Below are 17665 nucleotides of genomic sequence, written 5' to 3'. Positions count from 1 at the left end.
GACTTACCTTCTGGCAACATTCATGAAGTATCCTGAGCACAAGCACCTTCGCAGCAGTTCACTTCTGGAACCAGAAAACTGCTCAACTGGGAAATTTTTATTCTTTAAAGAAAAGACAAAAAACACAAAAAAAGGAAAAAAAAAAAAAACGATGATTTGGTCCTATGCAACAAAATACATTTTGTCAGTAACCATAACCTTAAAGGGTATCACAAAACTTAACTGCAATGAATACTCGTTAAACATCTCTCATGTACCTTCAGATCTTCAGTAATAAGAAAAAAGAAAAATAAATGTGCTCATTTAATGACTGATGTGAAAATAACTGGCTGCTTTCAAACATTCTAGCCATTAGGGTAAGCTGTGGCAAATGATGGAATTGTATCTTTTTAAATCTTAACTTTCTTTTATAAAATGGTTGTGGAGAGCCAGGGCCAATATTAGCATCACTAAAAAAATCACTTTAAAATATTTCTTTTTTTATTTTCATCAGTGGTTGCATGAAGGTAACATTGGTCACCCAAATCATAATATTCTGATACACCTCACTATTTTAGAAGTGTGACGGGTGCCAACACAGAGGAGTCAGGATGCACACAGCAGGAATCTTCCTCTCATGCTGCAAGTTATACCTAGATTAGTTTGAAATCCTGTGTTGGCTAAGGCAGTTTAAATAAATGTCACTGTCATAAAGGCTCTTAAAAATGGCAAGCTGGTCATGGCAGAAAAAAAACAGACATATGGCAGTTAATGAGAAAAGACCCTGCATGCCGCTTGCTGTGGCACATGTTTAAATGTTTTCATAAAATAGCCATAAGGCAGGCATCCCAGGGATAATGCATTACTTATAAACCTTGGTCAAAAGAAACTGGTGAATAAAAAAAAATATCAAAGCACCATAGAAAATTAGTGTTTTATTTGATTATTTAATCATATACCACAATGTCAGACAAAGGCTTTATTGACACAATATACAGAACTGGGAAATTCTATATCAGTGCCACAACTTATCATATTATTCAATGACTAGCAAAATACCCGCGTTTCGCAGCGGAGAAGTCATGTGTTAAAGAAGTTATGAAAAAGAAAAGGAAACATTTTAAAAATAACGTAACATGATTGTCAAAGTAATTGTTTAGTCACTGTTATGAGTGGTGCTGTCATCAAGGATTTGATTATCATTATTTCTTTCAATCAGGTTCGTATTTGGAGGACGTGTTGTGTTCAGGTTACATTCCGTGTTTGTCAAACATTGTAAAGATAACAGGTTTCATTCATCAAAGTGTTCACTACCCAAATTGCTATGCAAGTATTTAGCGGCAGGGTCTCTATTAAGTTGTGGATTTGCCCGCGAGGAATTAGCAACAGTGTGTCTATTAACTTTTTTTTTTTTAAGATTTTTCTGCGAGTATTTGGCGGCAGCATCACAAAGTTGTTTTCGTCTAGCTGCATCAGAAAATGCACCACGACGTCTGACATGCCTCCTTTTTAGTGTTTTCTCACAGCTTGGACTGCTGCTGTCATAATCGGTTTGAGTCTACATATATTATACATATATAATATAGATATGTGTGTGTGTATATATATATATATATATATATATATATATATATATATATATATATATATATATATATATATATATATATATATATATATATATATATATATACACACACATACATATACATACACACACACACACAGGTATATGTGTGTATATATATTATATATATATAGCTGATCACCCATTGGCTTTAGTCACAGAGTGCAAGGGGAAAAAAAATAAAATGTAGTCTATAAGTTATTAAACAGTAAAACATTAACGTTTTAAGAAGTAAAGATACATTGAGAACTACTGGAGTGGTTTCGGGTGAACTACATTTTAAAGACGGTAGAACACAACAGGTAAGTAGTACTAACAGCAGCTAAAATGTATATGGATCATCTCTCGGTAGTAGATCCCTTTTGAAAGGCGCTACACGACGGCTGTGGTATAGAAATTACATTTTCTATGTGAACGTCCAAATTTCTGCCTGTGGTAATGTGCCTTACCGGCATTACCAGCAATTAAAGAAAATGAGTTTTGTGTCCTCTGCAGTTTTAAGTGAGAAAGGCTTTGGTTTGGCATAAAAGGAAAAAAGGTGTAAAGAAAGGAAACTTGCCTTTTTGTTTTATATAGTGTAGAGAGACGTCTTCGCTGACGATATGAGCGCCTTTTGGGGACCGTCGCGGTGGGTCTCATGTAGACTGGTGAGACGTCCCTGCCATTAACCGGCCGGAATGGCACTGTTGGTCCTCCACTCCTGTGCGTGTCTTCCGTGACCTCATAATAGTATACGTGCAAAAGAAAGTCCGAAGCGCCTTAATATTAGTTTGCCGCGGTCTAGAAAAGGGATCCCGTGTTTGCAGTTGTCTGGGCTATAGCTCAGGGGAAGGAGGAAAAAAAATGAAGTGCTCACTTTGACTTAAGGCAGAAGCGCAGTCAGCGTCTCAAAGGCCGGCACAGCTATGCGCGAGCGCCGGCTGCTCGACTTTTGCAGGGCAGGAGACACCACATTTTGCAGACATGTTCACGTGATCAAAAGTCTCCGCGCTCTTTAGAGGTCTTGCTTGTTCTCTGTGTACTGCATTCATAGTCAGTTCATGTGAGCCGCTTGGAGTACATACATCGAAGCTTCTGAGCTGTGCCTGTGCTATCTTGTGCGATCTCACGATGTCCACGGCTTTATTTAATGTTAGCTAAGACCCGGCACTTAAAAGTTTCTCTCGCAGTTTCACTGAGTTTGTGTCAAACACCACCCTGACCATCTCATCTTTGTCTGAACATTTAGTGACAGAGTGTTTCTGTTGGATTGCTGCTGAGGGACGGCCTTATATGGGCAGGCACTCAATTACGTGGGAGGCGTGATGATGCAAGACGCAACTCTGCCTCACATGGCGACCAAGCTGCCCGCTTTGGCTGTATACAGTATACGAAAGTAGGTTCCAGTTATGACGTGTAGAATTTCGAAATGAAACCTGTCTAACTTTTGTAAGTAAGCTGTAAGGAATGAGCCTGCCAAATTTCAGCCTTCCACCTACACGGGAAGTTGGAGAATTAGTGATGAGTGAGTCAGTCAGTCAGTGAGGGCTTTGCCTTTTATTAATATAGATATGTAAGCATGTCACTGAAAATGTGTGTTTGAATAGGTTATAAAAGTGTATGTAACCTATGAGCAACAACTGGAAGAAACCACACTTCCACATAGAGACCACATAGATTAGTAGAAGTGTTTCCTGATAATTAATATTTCAATGAAGAACTATCACAAAACCTCCTTTTTATTTGCTACTATTCACTACACAAATGATAATTTTGCATATATCCCCAACAGTGTTTTTTTTTTTTTAGCAACAACACTTCCACCAAACACCTCAAAGATGAGAGACATTCAGACTTTACTGCAATAGAAATTCAGAAATATTTCAAAATGATGATTTGGTCCTATGCAACAAAATATATTTAGTCAGTAACCATAACCTTAAAGGGTATCACAAAACTTAATTGCAATGAACACTCGTTAAACATCTCTCATGTACCTTCAGATCTTCAGATAAGTGTGCTCATTTAATGACTGATGTGAAAATATCTTGCTGTTTTCAAACATTCTAGTCATTAGGGAAAGCTGTGGCAAACAATGGAATTGTATCTTCTTAAATCTTAACTTTCTTTTATAAAATGGTTGTGGAGAGCCAGGGCCAATATTAGCAAATATTGTCTCTAAAAGACACCACCCTATGATAATAAATTATGGGACAAAAAGACTTGTTACTATGGCTATAATCACAGATTATTGAAGTGTTTAAAGAAAGACTTACTGACATAAGATGTACATTAAGTAAAAACATGTTTCTCTCTCATAAGGGATTATAGATTAACATTTATGTAGCAGGGACAATCACAATGAAAATGTTTAATGCAAGATAAACAATTACTGCAAATGCACTTACTTGCTCACAGATTTGAAGATTACCATTACAGTTTGTTCCATCTTTTTAACTACAACTTCAATTTAATTACTAGTTCTTTGTCCTTGTTCACACTAAAACTTTCACAAACTTCATTTTCCAGCTTGCTATAACAGCAAGCAGCATCTTTCAGTTACCATGCGTCCAGACAAATTAAGAAAAACACTCACATTCTTAAGTCGTATGAGGATGTCTTGAAGTTGTGTCTCAACACTAAAAGCTGACTTCAAAGCACGCCAGTGAATGAAGTGGTCTCGGCACCAAGAAGAAGGTGAAACACTAAAATAAATACTTAATTAAGTTACAGTAGGTGATGCCTGATTACATGTATGTTTTAGTTTCAATTTCTCCTCTTCAATAACTCATTAAATGAGTACACTAGTTAAACGAAAAATATAAACAGGATTTAGAAGAAAGTAACACCTGGCTTTGCACTCCTCAAAAATGTGTAGCAGTGTAGCAAAGTCATTTGAGCTTCCCACCTTCTCTGACAATTCCTGATGCTTCAGGATTGCTGCCTGTTGCTTGTCTGGATGACCTAAGAAAACCAAAACAGTGGTCTGCTGGGTCATGACATAGTGCTTATTAGCAAAGGTCATTAGCCACTTCAAATATCAGTATGTAAACTGATGCATATTAGCAGGCCTATAATTAATTCTTTCAGTACATCCTTACTGAGAAAAAAGTGAAACAGATAGCTGCAAGACAAGGTGGCATTATCAGAAAATAACAAGGCAATGATGTTTGTCACCATAGCATTAAATACCTATAAGATAAAGAAAAAATCACAAATACAATGTAAACTCATTCTAATGACATGCTAAGAAAGTCTCTCTCTTATCTGGTATTACTATTTAGACACCTCAGTAATATTGCTAATTACATGACTTCTCAAATAAAAATTGGTATAACCATTTATTACACCTTCACTTGACTTTGTAATATAATTTCTGCAGAATGCTGGATATTATTAACCCATTTTATTTTGCACTACATTCAGTAGTTTTCTTCACTGACTAATATTGACAGACATTTACCAACCTCTTCCCCAAAACAACTGTTGATACTTGGTTACAGCAGGAACTGAAAATTGTACAACTCAGTGAAACTGATTATCAGCCAGCAAGAATATATGGAAATATATACTATTTTCACTATTTTTAATAACAATACATGTACATAATATGTTATAAGAATAATAATTTAAAGGAACCTGAAAGTAAAAAAAAAAAAAAAAAAATTTTATGGTTTCATAGTTTCATGGTAAACAAGAAAACACAAGCCAAAATCTATCTGACATAAGACATCCGTCCACCTATCCTCTTCCTGGATATTCTGCAATAGACCAGAGGGCAGGTTAGTGTTTGTGACTTTGGTATAATAAAACAAGAGTCTGGCACTGAATCTGCCACTGGTGGCAACAATGTACCTCATTCACTTTGTGGTGTTAAAACATTAAACTAACATTTAGAGTTCAAATCAATGAGTTCAATTCTACTCATACTCTGAATAAAACATAATGTCAAGATGTGTGTGTGCTTGAAAGCTGAACCAGAGTTTCAGCAGACTATGAATTAAACATATGACTTAACAAATTTATTTAATCTTTCTTTATAGAAACTACTCTTGTATAGAGTTACTTGTGTGTAAAGCATATTGCACTGTGCCTGGCAGGTCACAATAAAGTCAACAGGAACATTAAAACACAATAACATTTCCAAAAGCAAAAACATCACTCATCTACATTTAAATCTGTTTTTTAAACTTTAACACTTAACACTTACCTGGGCGAATAAAAACATTCTCCACAGATAACATGGCAGCTAAAGGTAAGAGAATGCTTTCATGGCCAAATGAAGCTGCCTTAATTAGCGCCCGAGTTAAAGAAGGGGGCAAAGGGAATTCAACCATCAGCTTTCCTAAACTTGTCACTTGTCCTCTCCTGTAATAGAAATCAACAAGATTTGAACTCTAAGCAAATACTTACATGGCAGTTGTAAAAATATACAAATAAAAACAAATATTTTCTGAAGATGAATTGGACATATCCCATGTTTCTCTATTTATTGAGTGTCTTATTAATCTTTCAGATCTGAAATCACAATAAATATTGACAAGATGTATCATTAACCATCTCTCTATTATAAAAAAATCTTGGGCAGGAGACGAGACATGATCTTCTCGAAGACACTTTGACATTCCACGAGAGACACTTTAACGTCACGTGAGACAAAAGGACAGCTGCTACACAAGCTTTTAAATGATTAACGCGCAGCTCGACAAGCAGAATACGAACCTTGGCAGCAGAAGCACAAAGCTAGTAGCTGATCCGTCCGCTTCTCCTTAGCATGCGTTCAGCTCCCTCCCCTTCACAACACAAGTGGCACAGACGCAAAGTGGCTGTAGTATATGGGGAGTTAGTGGTTTTAGCGAAGCGCCCTGCTTACAATTTAAAACAAGTTCATGGACATCTAAGCTAGCAGTTGTTGGAATGCTTTTTGCAGACACACTTCATGTGCTCCCAGCTCTTAAAACAACGACAAGGGACAAGCAGAACACAAAGCTCGCCAGCAGATGATCTGACCGCATCTCCTTAGCGTGCGTTCAGCCCCACCCCTACCATTCACACCGCGAGCGGAAGAGACGCGAAGTCGGAAAAGGACAACTACTGTACAGGCTTTTAAATGATCAACGTGCAGCGTGACAAGCAAAACATGTAGCTCGCCAGCAGCAAGACAGCAGCTGGACCAACTGCATCTCCTTAGCGTGTGTTCAGCCCGAGAGAGAGAGATTTAACCATGCCCGGGGCTGGAAATAAAGACAAATATTGTTTTTATAAACGTTTTAAAGTAAAAGTGAAAATAATGCATATACAACAATTGCCATGAAAATAACAATCTCTTTAAATCGTACATCTGGTAAACCAAACCCGGGGGTGGGCGAGCAAAGCGAGCAGGGTGCAGAGCCCCCTAGTAATAAATAAAAAAAAACAACAACTTGATTTTAGTCAAAAATAAATATGTAAAGAAAGTGAAACATTGGTTATAAACTGATATGGACTTACTGAATTATAGTAATAATTTTTTAATAATTTTTTAAAATCATATCTGTTCCAAAGTTTAAGAATTATATTGGTAACTTAAAATTGGGAGCCTATTGGGAGGCAGTGAACTTTACAAAAGAGAAATACTTTGATTAAGTCCAAACCAAAAATAACTGTTTATAAAAACCCACACAAAAGCATTTTTAGTTTATGTTCGCCATTATTGTTACTTAATTAGGAGTATAATTATGTACAGTAATAATTAAATATAAACAGTAAAAATACAATTTACCTATCTATAGCATCACATTGATACAACTGTTTAAGGGCTTCCAAAATGAATCTCTCTTCTGGCTTGTCCACATAAGGGAACCTGAACATAAACAAGAGGAAATGAAATAAAGCCTATAAACTCAAAAATTATATTTTATATGATATAGTGAAAATATTAAAAGAAAAACCAATGCTTTTAAACATAAGCTAATTTATACAGTGAATTCAGAAAATATTCCATTCCCTTCACTTTTCTGCACACTTTATTCTCTTGTAGATTTAATTTTAAACAGATACATTTACCATTTTTTCAGTCTATCAGTTTTCATGGTCAGTGGGTTGAATATCTTGGCATTAAACGAGGGAGATGAGAGCGCATCTTACATACATCAGCTGCACTGAAGGGCAGAAAAGGAAGAAGACAGCAGGTGGCACAAGGCCACTACACCCACCCAAACTACATAACATACCAGTGTCATTACAATACGTATCCATTGGTATTATTATTTATTTTTCCAATGCTGGGTAAATATTTCAAAATACCAACTTGTATGTGCAGTTTCAAGCCATGTTATCCATTTCATAAAAAACTATATTATCACTGATTTTATAATATACATATATACAGTACTACATAGAAGGAAATGAATCAATAAGTTTTCATAGGTTAATTCTATTATAAAATGAAAGATTTCTTTCTGCACACTTATAATTTGAAAATGCACTGTATTTAAGTCTGATTAAGTTAATTGTATATTTGTTATACATTTGTTACCTGATGACATCATGAATTTCTAGGCATTTCAGAGTGAGGATTACAGATGTCAAACTGGTTCTCTGTATTTCTGGAACAGTGAACTCCGGCATGCACTTTTTCCAAAACTCCTTACTATAGATGCAGAAGCATTTTCCAGATGATGTTCTGCCTGCTCTTCCTGCTCGCTGCAGGGCCTCACTTCTTCATTTTGCATTAAAAATACAAGTATTAGTTCAGTTTTTCAGTCACCTCATTAGTTTAATTGGTCTGTAATGCTAAAATATTTCTCATCCATTTATTTATTTTAATTTAAATTATCAGCAAACCTGTCACTCTCAAAATAAACAACAATGTCAAATAAAACCTTAAAAATCCACCAGTTATTACTATTATACAAACAACTGTCCATGACAAATCTAATTACTATATGTTTATTATTAATTCAAGTATTCACAATTTATCAGTTATTTTTCAACTGTTTTAAACTTTGTAACAATACAAAAATAGTTAATGTTAAACAACAGATGGCAAAACGTACAGATTGTGGCAATGCAAAAAAAAGTCCTATAATTAGAAAAAAAGACAACAATAAAATAGGAAAAAAAGGTTTGCAGAATGCAAATGTTAAGGGCATAAACTGAGGTAGGCTTTACATTTTAAGTCACAGAAATAAGACAAATGCATACATTTAAGAAACAAATTAAACAGTACTAACTTTGAAATGGGAACCACCTCCAGAATATGCATTGAAACTCTTGAGTTGTAGCTTAGTTGTTTCACAAACCCACTATCAACAACATATCTAAATTAAAAAATAAAGAATGGCAGCATGATTTGTCTGTAGGATTATAAAGGGACAACCCACTGGATATGACAGGAACCTAAAGGAAAATTCCAAGTTACCTAATTCCATTTACTGTTAAAGATGTAGCTGCAATGTTGGTAGCAACTACACATTTTCTTAAACCAGGTGGCGCAGGTTGGAATATTTTTCTTTGTTGTTCTGTAAATAAAGGTGGATAGAACATTTAAAGTGTTACAGAAGATGAATCTATTTTTTGGATTGGATTTACTTTATTGTAATTCAAACCATACAACAAGGAGTGGACATTACATTTTTCCAGGTTCAATGTGTAAACACAAACATAAAAACCACTGCACGTTATAAAACAACAGACAGACATAATAGACATCATAAACAGACAGAATATATGTATAGTCCAATAGACACATTGGTGAATAGTTGTAACATGTTCAAGTGACAAAAAACATTAACATAACTTACAGACATAACAGCATTTAAGGAGATAAAAAATTACGAATATATATGTTCAAAAAGTCTGTGTGTATGTTCAGGAATTTAACAGTGCCAATAGGTCAGCATGTTTTTTTTTTGTTAGATGCAGTTCAGTAGTTTGATGGCCTGTGGGAAGAAACTCCTTCTAAGTCTGTCAGTCTTGAACCGCATGCTGTGGTAGCATTTGTCAGAGGGCAAAAGTTTGAGCACTTCATGGAGAGGGTGGGTGGGGTCTCTGACTATCTTTGTGACACTCCTAAGGCAGCATGACAAGTACAGATCTTTCAAGTACTTTCAAGCCATACCAAAGGAACTGAGACAAACCTATAACATACACAAAGTAGTCTCTTAGTAGGTTTATTTACTCTATATTGAGCATGTACCCCATCTGGACTGAAAACAGTCTAAATCAATGGGACATGGACCCAAGAAGTCCACCAATTATCTAGTGACAGATCTCTACTCCAAGTACCACTGCTGCTAAACTGTAGTGATTAGTTATAAACTAGCGGTGCCACTGTATGAAAATGAATTTACTGTTATTTTTCTAGAACATTATCCTACTATTGTACTGTATACCCTGTATGGGCACACTGCTATCATGACGGGGCACACCTGATCAAAATTGATGTTCATTAAACCTGTGCCATTTACATTTTATTCTTTTTATATTAAGGGACCAATGTGTGCCAAAAAATACACCCTATATGATAACAACCTTGCCCTTGACATAATAGTTGACTTTGAGTAAGACAGATATATTGAGTGATAAGGCTTTGCCATACAGTTTGCGCTAATAAATTCAGTAGCAACTGGGATTTATCAGAATAGGAAATGCTTCTAATCTTTTAGGGTTTATGTTATACAAACTGTACCATTTTTTTTTTTACTAATAGAAAAGGAATTTGTTTAGATCATCGGATACTTTACATCACCTGTGAGAAAGGCTGAATAGTTCTGTGTTCAAGTATACGTGTTTAAGCAAAAGCTGCGGTACTCTTTGCTGTACTCAGTTTTTTACTCATCTTCATTTTTTTATGTCAGGAGTCAGTTAGTTTCCAACAAAAGCATGAACTGAGGTTGGATCTTAATCTGAGATGGCTGGGCATTTCTTGGTACCACATGACACTGCTGTGCATGAAAACCTCAGGGTTGCCTTTCTTAAAACATTCATGCCAGATATATTCAAAGACACTTAAATCTTTATTTTGGGCCATTCTTGCTTTAAATACATACACAAAGTACCTGTAGTTAGTTCCCTACCTTTTTAAATAACACTCTTTACAGATATGCTAAACTACACTATAAGGACAACACAGTTGTGCCTACTAAAAGTCTCATGGCCTTGGAACCCCTGCCAATTTTGTTTTTTTTTTCTCCAGCAGTCTGGAGTTTTTTTTTTTTTTTCTGTCCTCCCTTGCCGATCGGACTTTACTTTATTCTTTGTTAATTAGTATTGCCTAATTTTTTATATTTTTTCCTTCTTCATCTTGTAAAGCAATTTGAGCTACTTCATTTTTATGAAAACATGCTATACAAATAAATGGTGTTGTTGTTGCTGTTGTCTGTCGAGAGTCAGCTGTCACAAAAAAAAAAGATAAAAATGTTCAGGGTGACTGAGTCACTTAGACCATTGCAGCAAAATACAGAATGGATAAAGACAATAGTACATAGTACTAAAATGACAAACTGGTCTTGAAATAAGCACAACAAAAAGGAATCAAAACAAAACCCATACATGCTAGACTTTGCAAGAGCTTACTTTACTCATCTGATCCTGTAACCTCAGCATGTAAGCCAGTCTAAAATTATCTAGTTTCTAAGGAATAGTAACAAAAATACACAGAACATCAAACCCCAATTTCTTCACTGTAATTTTGTGACATGGTGGTCTTCTTGGATCCCAAATGTCAATAGAAAATTGTAAGTGATATAAAATAATGCAAAAAAGACAAAAAATGCAAAACTTAAAGAAAATGTATTCATGCAACTGACAGTATACATTAATGCACCTAAAATCATTAAGCTTTTCAGCTGAAAAGTAGCTCCATCATTCTTTGGTCAGGAGTCTGGCACATTCAGTAGCTACCATGGGGGTTAATTTGATATCAACATTGCAAAGAGTGATCTGAGAGGGGTATACAATTAGCGATTATAATAATGTTTTTCAATTGCTTTTCTATATCAGGTGGAAAGTATGTCTCGTACGTGTACATATCCAAGGTAATTCCACAAGCAGAATATGAATTCACCAAAACAGCTTCACAAATTGCTGCTGAATAACACTAGTGTTGTGGCTTACTGCTACAAACATAAACATAGTGACCAATGAATGAGAGGAGAGGCAGGTCTTTAATTAAAAAGCTGAAACTTGTTTGTGATTGTTTCGCTGTCATGCAAAAGATGGGTTTTCTAGAAATGGTTTATTTAATAATACTTGGGAAAAAATACACATGTGGGCAGTGGTGAGCATAAAACTGGATACATGATATTTGGATTATACAACATGAGCTATTCGAGGTTTTTTAATGCACATTTTGATTAATTGTTTGTTGTTGATCAACTTGGGTTCCCATTGAAGCCCATTATATCAACAATTTTATTATCTGTGTTTTCCACAAAAACCTGAGGTTAAGCATTTTTCGGAGCTATCACTACAACATAATTAACAAATAGAAAGATGATCATTTTTGGGGTTGAAGTATTATTCCTTTAAAAGAAATAAATGGAAGGAAAAAATAAAGAAATATAATCAGTTTACTTACAAATAAAAAGGCATGACATTTTCCGTTACTTAGGTAATGTAAACAATAAAGGTTTTTGTGCCTTACTTGGGAGCATTATGTTACTGTCAACATCCCCAAGACTAAAATCACATGGATTTATAACTGTTTAGTTAGGAGCTGTATAACATTTGCATGTTGCTTTCAAAATTCACCTCTATTGCAGCAATATGAAAAAGCATGTAGATCTGGTGCATAGTTTTGATTGGTCACTGGCAATCAGCCATACAGCTCTGAATCTAGGCTCCAAAGAGGTTGTCAATGTTAGCCTCAATGGTGTTGTCAACACACTGACAACTGCCTGCCATTTGTGCCTGGCACTGATATAAGTATGAAATCATCCATTGTCACAACTGTTAGCTTGAAATACACCTGTTTAAATAATGTGAGCTCCTTCGGACGTGATTCCAAACCTTGGAGTCATTTTAAGTAAACATTACTACTACACTACTGTGACTAACAGACAGAAATTACCCAAAAGGAAGTCTGTTTTGTTTTCTCCCCTGTAAAGGAACAAATATGAAATACTAGCCTTCTTTTAGGATAGTGCCTTATGGGGGCTGCGTTGAACAAACTCTGACTACATACTAACGTTTTTTTTCCCCGTCTTCCTGCCAATGAAGTCCTGTCCAATGATAAATTATGTCATGTCTGCTCTTTCCAGGGTCTTCCTCTTCTACTGCCTGAGCTATAAAAAAATTCCACTGCCAGGACCTTTGATATCATTTAACCAATAGATGGTAAAAAAGACACTGCAGTAGCTCCAGTGCTTTCTAGTAGAAGATAAATCAAACCTTTTAGTTTTTGTTATTTTGCATTTTTCCCCAATATTTTTTAAATAGTTCTCTCAAGTTGGGGGACCTTACCATTTTCTCACATTTACATTTGATTGTTTTGCACTACAGGTAAAATTCTGTTACAACGAAGTATTTTTATGGTCCTGACAGTTTCCCCATATGACACGAGTCTATAGAAATCTTGTTACTACAAAGTACATTCAGCAGATAATTTCATTACAAAGAAGTGCCCAAAAGACCTTGAAATACCTGAACAAATCATCCACAGAGCAGTTAGTTCTGTGGCTGCAACTCAGTTGTGCACAACGATCCCCCAAACAGAAACATTTTAATTTTTTTTTCTTTCTTTAAACTTTCCTCATACTGTTTTTTTGTTTGCCTTTTTTTTTCCTGCGGTTTTTAGTGATACTTTTTGCTTATTGCTCGTCAACATCTAAAAAACATCCATTGGAATTTAACTCATTGTCACCCTCCTATAGAAACAGCAGACACGAAAAAACTATAACAGTTCAATATTAGAAGAAAAAAAAACTCTTTTGCAGCTCTTGATTGCGGCAAAAAGAAAAAAAGACGTTGCCAGTGAATTTGTAATTTTGCCATCAATGCTGTCAACTTTCTTGAAAGACCGAGCAAAAATAGAAGAAAAATCTCGGGTTGCAAACATATGTGAAATGCTGCATTTGAAGATGTTGAAAAAGCAGTTTTTATGTGGTTCAGTGATGCTCATTCAAGAAACATTCCTATTAATATGGCACTCATTCAAGAAAACGTGAGGTTTGTAAACTCTCTTGGGACCTCCCCCAACTAGACAGCACACATCGGGGCAACAACAGGCTCAAAGCTATGCTGCGTCTCTCCACCAAAGGAAACAGAAAATATATCGATGGGTGATGCAAGGAACATTGTAAATGCAGGTAACAGGATTACTTGATCACTGATCTGGCCACGACCCTGCCTGACTGCTTTGTCTGTGTATAGCAGGATGGCAGATCACACTACAATAAATAACTGTGCTGTTCTTGTTTCAAGCTGAATAGAGCTGGTTTTGCTGAAGTACTGAGACTAAGCCTCGTGTTTTGGGGTGCAAGACTGGGACTTATAGCGCGACCCTGACCTTTTATGATTTGCTTCTGTGTTGCTTCACTGCCCCGGCAATGGACAAACAATCTTACACAGATGCAACAATTGCAGATTGGGATGCACTTTAGCGTGACATTCTCGTTATGGGTGATTGGTGGGGGATCCCAAAGGAGTTCAGAAACCTCACAATATTAAGAAGAAGAAAAGGATGCTTTGGCTTCTGATTGATAACTGTGCAGCCCACAACATGCTTCCATATTTAGATAATGTTTGCATTGAATTCCTCCCACCCAATTGCACAGCAGTGCTTTAGCCATTGGATTTGCGCATCATTCGCACCCTGAAAGTGTATTATCGCAAGGAAATGTAGTGAAAAATTCTAGTCAGCATAACTTGTAGGCAGGAGGAGATTAATATTAACACGAAAGAAGCTATTGAAATGATTGCAAACGCCTGGGCGCAAGTTAAAGAATGTACTATAGTAACAAATACAGAATCTCATTACAACTAAATTTTCGTTATAACAAAATATTTTTTTAGGTCCCTGGGAGTTCGTTGTACTGTGGTGGGCTGGCACCCTGCCCAGGGTTTGCTTCCTGCCTTGCGCCCTGTGCTGGCTGGGATTGGCTCCAGCGGACCCCCGTGACCCTTAGTTAGGATATAGGAGGTTGGATAATAGATGGATGGATGGAGTTCGTTGTAACGGCATTTTACCTGTATATAAAAAGTTTAGGAGAAAACAATATGCTAAGGTACCATGGAGCATTTTTGAAATAGCCACAACCAAAATTAAAAGTTACATATTGGTTAATCTAGGGACTTGGGACTGCTGCTCTTTAAAATTACATAAAATAAGTTAAATTGCACTAGTATGTTAATTAAATTTGCAGAAGACATCAAACTAGGACTAGTAGAAAAATTCCTAAAATCAGCAAAATCTTAGCAAAAAAAAAATCAGACAAAATTCAAGTTTGGAAATATATGTGGATAATGAAATTCGAGGCGAAAAATGAGTATTGCATATTGGAAGTAAAAATATTTTATACAATTAAAGAATGAGGAGTTTGGAGCTTGAATGTAAGTCTTATAAGAAAACACCGGGAGTGAAAGCACAATTGTCCATAACCACACTTTTTATAGAAATTGTTAGAAAGACTAAAAGCATATTAGATTATATAGCACTGTTTGTGCAGTAAATGTTAATGGAGGTTATGCTTATACACCGAGAATATTCTGTGAAGTTCTGATCTCCATAGTACAGGAAGGATATAACAACCCTACAGAAATTTGAGAAGTAAGCAAACAGAAAACATTCCAGTACATTGGGTTATTGTCTAGGAGTACCAATTAAATCATGCAAAATATTTTCAGTTTAACTAAAGTAGTTTACTTTTCAATAAGTTCTTCAACAAAAACATAGGAACATAAAGGGAAGCAAGGAGAAAAGTTTATTTGGCACTAAGTTTAGGAAATATAGTGTAATCTGAAAGTAACACCTGTGGGAATATCAAATCTTAACTAAATCTTTCAGAATAGGTTAATACAAAAAGACCACATAAGTTGTGATGAAAGGCCTCAAATTTTTCTCACGTTTTTATGCCCAATTCTTTTTTCTTCATATGTTAGGCCTTTCATGAGCTGATAGTATTAATAAAGAAACAATATGAACAAGCCACCACAATATTTCTATTAGTAAACTGCACAATGCCAATTTATGGCTGCCATTAATGTGCTGAGCTGCTTGCCTTATTTAAAATGAATGTTAATACTAATTCCAAGTGATTTATGTTAACACCAGTGCTCAGTACATGAAGGTATGATTGCGATCTTCATTTAAGTAACTTTGTTCTGGATGCCTAGTTAAACTCACTAAGATTGATGTATGAGTGCTGATTTGTTCTTACAGTAGGTTGTGATCTGCATGAAAAACAGAGTCAGGTATTAAAGAAATGATTAAATACTGTGGAAACTGATTTTTTGACTGACGGAAATATTCAAAAAATGAGAAATTTGTTCTCAATATGTAATAATTATCTGTTTTTATATGATAAAAATATTAATTAAAAGTAACTCAAGTAACTCACTTTTGCATGCTCTTATCTTAAATGTAAATGTGGAAAAGGTAGAGTTACCAGTTGGCATAGATCCATACAGAGGTAATATGAGTAGGCCTTCCAAGGATCGATCTTGCATATCATAGTTATAGTCGATGGCTTCGGCCTTCTGATACAGGAGGTCGCAAGCTTTCTCTATTTCAATTTGACCTACACAGATGGGAAAGAAGTAGAATTTCATTGATTTTTTCTTATATATTCTGCAGTCAGGACTACCAAGTCAACACACCACCACATAAACCTATGATTTATCATTTATAACACCACCAAAAAACTTGCTGGCAAAGTTGATTGGGGCTAGTATATGTTAATGGCACATAAAAATGAAAAAGAGACAAAATCATAATTAATTGTGCTGTATTATATAATTTACCCAATTTTATAGAACATTATAAATTCCCTGATTAACTATGCCAGAATTATTACAGGATTTGCTGATTAACACATATGTTACAGTTCCATAGAATGTTGTTTTCACAAGGCACACGTGCCACAAAACTAGTTTCCACTTTGATGGAACTCTTCTGTAATGTTATCTTTTAACTTCTGTAACTCAATCTTTTTCAATTTGAGCTATCTGCATGAACAATTAAACTTTCATCTTATATCCCTAAATACGAAGAGCTGGTACCTAATAAAATTACTCCTCTAACCTCAGGTTCCAAGGCTCTGGAGGCAGCGTGTCATTCTAGCTGGTATCAAACAGGCAACTTAAAGTGTACCTTACAATATCCTTATAAGAATATTTATCTATTACAATCTTTTTTCCCCACTCACACGTTTGGCTCTGGAACCTGGTTCAATATACTGTACATTTCTAGAATGTATTTCTGTTATATAGCAATAATAAAAAAAATCTTAAAAAACAAATTTATCATTTTCCAGAACAGCATTCAAATATGACATTACCTGGTAAGAGGGCAGGGGTCACAAAAGTGGAACAAATGTTCAAAGACTACCAATATTACAAATGGTTTTGTTTATATTTAAGAGAAAAAAAGTAGTGAACATTAGTCAAATGTAGTTTTTGCTTTTTGTTTTTACCACATTCTTCCATCTATATATTAATTCATCAACTCACTTTTAAAGTCCAAACTCATTTATCCACTTAAGTACTTCCTGGTGATTTTTTCTATCCCAGTTTATAAATATATACATTTTTTTCCACAAGGTATTTAAATTACAAGGAAACAATCAAGACATACAAATTAATATTAATGGAACTGAAAATGATCAGTAAAGATTAAAAAATGTATTCTACAATACATCATAAATGTCAGTTTTCTGTTCACAATGGGGCTACAATGGCCCCTCTAGAATACAACACTTTATTAACTGTTGAATAATGCTTCCTGTTTATTAAAATTAAGCTGAGGAGTATACAGAATAATTTGGTAGTAACTGATAGTTACAATTTCCTCTTCAGCTGGAATGGACAATAGTTCATTAATTTGTCCATCAAAATTCATGATACAATGACAATTCCAAAAAGGTTTTGACAGTATGGAAA

At 35.3% G+C, this 17665-nt stretch overlaps 1 protein-coding gene across 3 annotated transcripts in view; it reads right to left on the bottom strand.

Moving 5' to 3' along the window:
* dhx40 (DEAH (Asp-Glu-Ala-His) box polypeptide 40) overlaps window positions 1-17665 on the bottom strand; it is a 38624-nt gene that overhangs the window by 1976 nt on the left and 18983 nt on the right. For all 3 annotated transcript variants that reach the window (XM_039757009.1, XM_039757007.1, XM_039757008.1), the window contains exons 7-15: window positions 16174-16305; window positions 8988-9087; window positions 8800-8886; window positions 8103-8285; window positions 7347-7427; window positions 5796-5953; window positions 4435-4549; window positions 4182-4290; window positions 8-102 (exon numbers count right to left, since the gene is read on the bottom strand). In XM_039757009.1, coding sequence (XP_039612943.1) covers window positions 8-102; window positions 4182-4290; window positions 4435-4549; window positions 5796-5953; window positions 7347-7427; window positions 8103-8285; window positions 8800-8886; window positions 8988-9087; window positions 16174-16305 — 1060 coding nt within the window. The remainder of the gene's footprint in view (window positions 1-7; window positions 103-4181; window positions 4291-4434; window positions 4550-5795; window positions 5954-7346; window positions 7428-8102; window positions 8286-8799; window positions 8887-8987; window positions 9088-16173; window positions 16306-17665) is intronic.

This window comes from Polypterus senegalus, chromosome 6 (assembly GCF_016835505.1).
Source record: "Polypterus senegalus isolate Bchr_013 chromosome 6, ASM1683550v1, whole genome shotgun sequence".
Taxonomy (NCBI): Eukaryota; Metazoa; Chordata; class Cladistia; order Polypteriformes; family Polypteridae; genus Polypterus; species Polypterus senegalus.
The sequence above is the reverse complement of the archived record's forward strand: the minus strand, read 5'-3'. Positions and strand labels throughout refer to the sequence as shown.